This window comes from Lactuca sativa, chromosome 5 (genome assembly GCF_002870075.4).
Source record: "Lactuca sativa cultivar Salinas chromosome 5, Lsat_Salinas_v11, whole genome shotgun sequence".
Lineage (NCBI taxonomy): Eukaryota > Viridiplantae > Streptophyta > Magnoliopsida > Asterales > Asteraceae > Lactuca > Lactuca sativa.
This window is the reverse complement of record NC_056627.2, coordinates 302,645,414-302,652,907: the sequence shown is the minus strand read 5'-3', so window position 1 is coordinate 302,652,907 and position 7,494 is coordinate 302,645,414. Positions and strand designations below refer to the sequence as shown.

The following is a 7,494-nucleotide window of genomic DNA, read 5'->3' as shown; positions in this document are numbered from 1 at the left end:
TATAATGAGTACATAATTGGTAAGTTTTATTTGTTTAAATATGTGATTAGATAAAATAAAGTGGTGAGGTGGCAGCATGGTTGATAACATAACCTATGAATTTTTCCCTAAAAAAAACAAAAATTATACAACTCAACTCACAAAAAGAAAGTTGACTACAAAATGATGTTGAAAAGAGAAGGCATACATTTAAAGTTCAACTTTGTTAGATTTTGTGTTTTGGTGTGTGAAACTTGCCTTCTTTGCTTTCCACCATTTCTGCATCCTAAACGCAATTTTAGTTGCATGATGCTTTGTTGCTTCACTGGCATCTATAATGCCTTTTCTTATCTTTTCCTTCCAATCCATTTTTTTCTTGTTATTTTCCTTCTCCCTTAAAATCTTCCCCTTTTAAGTCACAAAAACCATAAAACTATTCAAACCCACATTCATTAAATCCGACAAGACTAAATCAATAAAAATGATAGTTCAGTGGCTAAATCAATAAGATAGTTAAATCTCAAAATACAACATAAAAACACAACGTATTTTTACCATTTTATCCATTTAGCCACTTAATTATAATCTGTAATCATCTAACTATTATACTTTTTTGACCATTTAAAAAAAAAAACGATTTTCTCTGTTTTGCTTTTACCAAAGATTAAAAAAAAAAGTTTATTCTCATAAAAGATCTGATATTTTGTGTTTTTTCTTGATTAAACCTCAACTTTATTTTTTTTTCTTAAAAAAGACCTTACATTTTTTCGTTTTTTTAGATCTAACCCTTTTAGTCATTTCTTTCTAAAAAACTTGTAAGATATGAGGGTTTTTTTTTCGGAAAAAAGTAAAAGTTGAGGGTTTTTTGGAAATAGTTTGAAAGTTGAGGGTTCTTTTCGGAAAAAAATGAAAAAAAATACAAGTTCTTTTTCAGGAAAAAAGATAAAGTTGGAATTTAATCTGGAAAATAACACAAAATATAAGATCGTTTATGAAATTAACCCCTCAAAAGAAAACACAACTTACTTTCCTTATTTTATCGTTTTAGCCACCCATATAATTATTTAAAAAAATGTTTTTTTTTTCAAATGGTCAAAAAAAGGTATAATGGTTTACTCACTATAAAAAATAGTCAAAGCGACTAAATCGATAAACATATAAAAGTACAAGTGCTTTTCTGTAATTTCCCAAAAACAAAAACACAAATTTTCCCTAGATTCTTACCAAATTGGAACGAATTGGTGACTCATCATCATCATCATCATCATCATCATCTGCATCTTCATCATCAAAGTTTTTTCCACTCATCAATTCTTCCCTTGAATACATTTTCATTCCAGGTGCCCCTGGCATACCCTCCATTGATTTCAACATTTTTTCCATTTCAGCCTCTTTTGCTGATTTAGCCACAAATATCTCCCCTGGTTCCCTACCCTAAAATTTTAAACCAATAAATATAAGTAAACATTAAAAAAATGTCAACATTTTTATTTTTTTTGTAAACTACCTTAGGAACTGGTGGTGGCTTTTTACTACATGCTTCAGTGAGATCTTTGCATAGGTATTTCACCAATGAATTTATTTGAGGTTTCTTTTTGTAAATATACTCTGCAACATCTGTGTCGTAGTATCCTATGACCTAAAAACAAAAGTTATATTAGCAGGGATATTAAAGAAAAAGAAAATTTTAAAGTAAAAAAGAAAAAGAAAAATAAATAGTTACTTACTTCTTGACAAGCTCGTTCAATGGTCTTGCATTCTGAACCACATTGACCTTCAGAATCTTGTTCAACCAGCTGCAAGTGGAACAAATTAGAAAGTAAGATATGGGAATCGAATTCCATGGGTTTTAGGATGGAATGTTGAAATCCAACCACGGGATTGGAATGGAATTGAATTCTAATTCCGGATATTCAATCTCATGTGCCTTGTACTAATGGGCAAATTGAAAAGGTGGAGTATCTATCCCAAGTATCAAATGATACTAATGAGATGGATTTATACCTTTTTATTTCATGTTGGGTTCTCAGTTTCATAAGTTGAAAATTATTATTCTTGCTGACAAGTTTGTTTTATTTGCATCATAGCAGCTATGTTTGGACCACAGAACCAAATTATTGAATGACATCGACAAGCAAAACCTACCAAATTTTAGTAGTAAAGCTTGATGTTCCCTATCTCACTTCTGACAAGTACTACAAACATCAAATGGTTTCATGTAAACCCTAACCAACTTCCCAATTTTCCAATCATACTATAGTAGAGATAAAAGAAGAAAGCATTACCTCCAATCTATCCCCTTGTTCGACAATATCAATTTTGAGCATCCAATCAGCTTCTTGTTTCTTCAGATTGCATACATTCTCGGAAATTTCAATAATATCATACTCTGAGATCTGATATCGATTGACAAACAAAAACAAAACAACATCAATCACATGCACAGTTGAGAACAGAATCCAGAAGCGAAATGTTAGAATATTGATCCTCCATATGTACTTTGAATACCCTTCCCCATTGACAAGTAAGATTAGATCACTAATGAATCATCGAACTAGTAGCAAATTTGAAAAGATTGAAAGAAACACAGAGAGAAAATTACCTTCTTGGGAGAAATCTTAGCTTGTTTGTCTCGAACTTGTTCGTATAATTCCTTCGCAAGCTTCTCGCATACTTGACATTTGATGAAAGGTATGTCATCTTTCCGAGCAACTCCAACTGGCTTTGAAGAATACGATATTTGAATCCACGAAGAACATAACAATAAATTCAACAATAATGAATTAAACACCACTGTTCGATCGATCTTCGCCATTACTGTGAGTGCTGGTGTGTTGGTGGAAGATCCAAGAGGGTTTTACTAGCAGTACACTGCCGTTGGGGGTCCCGATTTTGGTAAATTTTGTATGGACGAAATTGCCCTCGTAGACCAGTACACGTGTTTCGTGGCTTGTGATTGGCTACTTTTGAAGCCACGTGAACTATAACAACAATCACAACCAATAGGAAACAAGTGACGTTGGCAACCCCTTTGAGCTTTTTATAAAACTAAACCAAATGTATATTGATAAGAAAGCAATTTATATTATTATAATCATCTAGGAGGCTAATGATTTTTGTTTCGTTTATAAAAAATATTGCTAACCTTAATAATTTTATATGTATTATAAGACTGGAGGGAGTGGTATCATAAAAACTGCACTCCTTTCTCTGACACATAGGAACCACATAGGTGTCATCAGGGGCATAGTCAATACAGACAAGAGTGAGCATTGGTCTACCCACACAAAATTAAGGTTATATATATATATATATATATATATATATATATATATATATATATATATATGTGTGTGTGTGTGTGTGTGTGTGTGTTAAATAAAAGGAATCAAAGTTGTAATATGGTTTATTTCATTCAAAATTTGAAATTAGTATAAGAGAATACATTATTGTCTATGTCGATTAGACTTCATTTTAGATTAATTTAATGATGTAAGATAATATCGTGTGCAACTTAAAATAAACAACTTAGTTAAGAATACATATATAATTACATTTTGTTATCGTTTAAAAAATTTTGCCACTTGTTCATATTTTGTATATTTTTGGCCTACCCTAAAAAAAATCATGGCTACACCACTGAGTGTCACATAATTTATACCACACAAAGTGTGGTTCTTTACGATACCTAGGGTGTGCAAACTATGGTAGAAAAAAGAGAGAGGTGAGAGAGAGGACAAGAGAGAGAGAGAGAGAAAGTGGCAGATTTTGGGATAGGTGCAACCAAACCGCACCCAAGACCGCATAGGGGGCGGTGTTCCCCTGTTTATGTGGCACTGAGTGCGGCCAAATTTGGGTGCATACCTAGGGTGTGTACCCAAGACCAAGAGTTGACCAATTTGATTTCCAATGGTATTTTGGTAATTTTGGTATTTATGGAATTGGTTCTTTGGTAGTGTTTTGTGGTGGAGTTCGTGTCGGTGGTCGGAGCAGCTTGGTCTTATCTCTTCAGTCGGCAATTGCAGGTAAGTTCTCCTCACTATATCGACAGGGTCTACGGCACCAAAGCCGGCCCTTTATCGGATGGAAATCCGGGTGTTGTTTGTTATGTTATTGCTCTGCTAGATCTGTATCCTGATATTTAGGATGGTGTTATGTTAGTGACTTGGTTAAGGTCGGTACCCGATATTTAGGGTAATGCTATGTTAGTGACCTAGTTAAGGTCGATACCCGGTATATAGGGTAATGTTATGCTAGTGACCGGTTAGGTCGGAATCCTGGTTAAGATGTTGATATGCTATGTGATCTGTTAGACTGTTTGTCTGGTTAAGGATTTGTTATGTGATTAATTGTTGTATGTGTGCATGGTTGTTTGACGGAGGTTGGGTTGAGGCGGGTCCTGCTTCGTGTTGTAGGCCAACATACCCAGGGCGGACCGGATATTCCGAAGGCCCAACGAGCGGTCTGGATAGGCTGAAGGCCCCAAGAGGGCGGACCAGACGTGTCGAGGCTCGGAGAGTGGACCAGGCCGACTGAAGGCCCGGTGTGGGTGGACCAGTCATACTGTAGACTTAGATAGTGGACCAGGTGGATTGAAGGCCCGGTGTAGGCGGACCAATCACACTGTAGACTCGATGTACATGGTTAGACTCGGAGGGTGGACTGAAGGCCCGGTGCGGGCGAACCAGTCACACAGTAGACCTGATGTGCATGGTTGTTCTATTTGTGATATGTTATGAGTATGTTTATGTGTGGTTGGTATTTTGGGGGTAACTCGCTAAGCTTTCGGGCTTACAGTTCAGTGTATTGTTTCAGGTACTTCAGGAGATCGTGGCAAGGCGAAGGCGTGATCGTACCGCTCCTCATGTTTTATGATTTATGTGAAATGGTTTTGGGGGATACTCTGATGTTTAAACTATTTGGAAAACAAGATGTATAAACTTAATGGCTTTTGAATGAGATAAAATGTTTTAATTTGGCTCAAATTTTATGGGTGTTACAAGTTGGTATCAGAGTCTTGGTTTGAGTAAATTGGAGGAACATTCGTGTGAATCCAGTCTCAAATAAAGGATAGATTTTCAAAAATAGTTTTCAAAAGGTTTTCAAAATAAGTAAAGGAGGACGCAGAGGGTACGGTCAGCCGGAGCCAGTAAGTAGACCCCAAAATACCATACAAGTTATTTGATTATGTGATATGTTAGAACAACATGCTAGTACTAGGCTAGGGATCTTCAGGAATTGCATGATAGAATTGTTTGATTATATGATGCCTGATACCTAGGGTTTCCTTTGTATGAAATTGACATCATTACTGTAGTTATTTAGTGTATGCATCATGGTTATACATAATTAAGATATTATAGCCTGAGAATATTTGATTTGGCCTTATGTTCTACTCTTATATGATTGGGAGCTTAGGGTAGGATTGGATATTCGAAAGTCTCTAGGGTCCAACGTTGTGTATGACTAGCATACACTAGTGATGCAGGGTTGGTGGAAGTTTCATGGATGAGAGGGTTGCGTGAGACCGGTAGGTCGGTTATAGGATAGTGGTGCTCCTCTAGGAGTGGGGATCGAGTGTTCGTTATGTATATGCTATTGTTAGGGTGTTGTGGTGATACTTGATACAAATATGGGTAGGTGTGGAAGGTAGTATGGGCCCGTACTACTGAAAGCACAGGACCCATACGCGTATCAAGGAAGTCACAACCCCTAGGGTTTTGTTGGAAGCTAGTTCTCGGGGTTATTATGAGGAATGCCTAATATCTTGTGGCGTATTTTCAGTATGGCGATTACGAGACGTCTCGGGGCAGGATCCGGTTCGGGATCGGGACAGGAGAGGGTGATCAGGATGGATCAGTACCACCCGAGGTCATTGGTCAGATGAGTACGGACGAGTTGGATGCCAGGATTCATGAAATCCTACATGATGAGGTTGCTGCTATGTTCCGGGCTGAGTTGCCGAAGATGTTTGGGTCGATCAAGACTGCCATGGTTGAGTACTTTGATGAGCGCTATGCAACTCTTGCGGAGGCGACTGCCGCGACAGCTACATCGGCTGTATCAGCGGCAGGGGGAGGAACCGATCGAGCTTTTCGGTATTGGGACTTCGATAATACGAAGCCCCCTACTTTCGATGGAGTTTAGGATCCGATCGTTGTTATGAGATGGTTGTCAGACGTGGAAGGTTGTTTCTTCACGTGTTCATGCCCTGCTGATCAGAGGGTGAGGTGTGCTCTGAACCTTTTGAGGCTTGGGGCGAAGGATTGGTGGAGGTTGACTATGGGATCTTATTCGGATGCGCAGCGGGCTGCGGTTACTTGGGATTAGTTCTGGGAGATGTTCAACACTCTTTATGTTCCACGGGTTGAGAAAGAGAGGTTGGCTCAGGAGTTCCTAGAGCTGAAGCAGGATGCAGAGTCGGTGACGAAGATCACCAGGATGTTCACTGAGAGGGTGATGTTTTGCCCCGGAGTTTGCTTCGGAGCAGGCTCAAATGTCCCGATATCTGAGTATGCTTAAGAGGGACATCAGGCAGTTTGTGTCCACGCAGAGATGTGATACCTTGTTAGAGCTGCAGGAGGCCGCCAGGCGGCGAGAGTTAGAGATGGAGTTGCAGTTACGAGAGCAGAGGCAGGCCCCGGTGCAGTCGCAGTCGGCGCCGAAACGGTCCAAAACTGTTGACTCTAGGGTTGGAGGTCAGAGCAGCCGCACATGTGAGAAGTGTGGGAAGGGTCATGCCAGAGTTTGTAGGTCCAGTGGTGCGTGTCGCAAGTGTGGGAAAGAGGAGCATTATGTGAGGGATTGTCGTCAGTCGGTCCCGACTCAGGATATGAGGATATGTTATCATTGTCATCAGGTTGGACACTTAAGGGTCAACTTTCCATAGCTTGTTGCTAGACCAGTGCAGGCTCTAGCACCGGCCACTTTGAGGATTACAGGTGGAGGTCAGGGTGGAGCGGAGCCTCCGAGGGCTCAGGGACATGCTTTCCAACTTACAGCAGAGGAGGTTAGGGCAGAGTGTGACATCCACATTTTCACGGACAGAAAAGACTGATTACGTTTATGTTTTATAAAAATCAGAGTACTTCTTTTAATGAAAATGTTGCGGAATTTGTTCCCAGAAAAAAACATGATAATTACGTTATCAAAGCATTTCCAGGGAAATGTATTTTTATTCATTTTAAAACCTTGGGATGTCATCGTTAATACAGAAACATAAGCATAAACAGAACTTATATTTATTTACACTAGTGATCTACATCTCTTTTAAAACTCTCAGTGTAAAGTAGCTTTGTATCGTCACTTGTGATACAAATAAGCTGGAGTGGGTCAGGTTGGGAAACCTGGTGAGTACATATGGATTTCAATCCCACAATGTTTTATCATATATATAATTTAGAACACACAAAATATTCACTTTCCCCCATATATATAATCAACTCTTACCCCACCCCGTCAATCCTCACAACGAGACTATCCATACTCTCAGACCTTAAATTTTACCTCTTACTT

At 38.7% G+C, this 7,494-nt stretch overlaps 1 protein-coding gene across 1 annotated transcript; it reads right to left on the bottom strand.

The window, feature by feature from the left end:
- Positions 1-80: 80 nt before the first annotated feature.
- LOC111892609 (uncharacterized) lies at positions 81-2,842 on the bottom strand. Its single transcript, XM_023888661.2, has 6 exons — positions 2,582-2,842; positions 2,265-2,375; positions 1,707-1,775; positions 1,487-1,618; positions 1,204-1,413; positions 81-387 (listed from the first exon to the last, which is right to left on the bottom strand). The coding sequence occupies exons 1-6, from the start codon at positions 2,792-2,794 to the stop codon at positions 190-192; spliced, it is 933 nt and encodes a 310-aa protein (XP_023744429.1). The 5' UTR covers positions 2,795-2,842; the 3' UTR covers positions 81-189.
- Between the last annotated feature and the right edge of the window lie 4,652 nt (positions 2,843-7,494).

Excerpts from the sequence above, each read along its gene's own strand:
- LOC111892609 (XM_023888661.2), bottom strand. The coding sequence starts at position 2,794 with ATGGCGAAGATCGATCGAACAGTGGTGTTTAATTCATTATTGTTGAAT. Across the intron at positions 1,776-2,264 it reads AACAAGGGGATAGATTGGAG|CTGGTTGAACAAGATTCTGA; the intron begins GTAATGCTTTCT and ends TTCCACTTGCAG. Across the intron at positions 1,414-1,486 it reads AGCCACCACCAGTTCCTAAG|GGTAGGGAACCAGGGGAGAT; the intron begins GTAGTTTACAAA and ends TTAAAATTTTAG.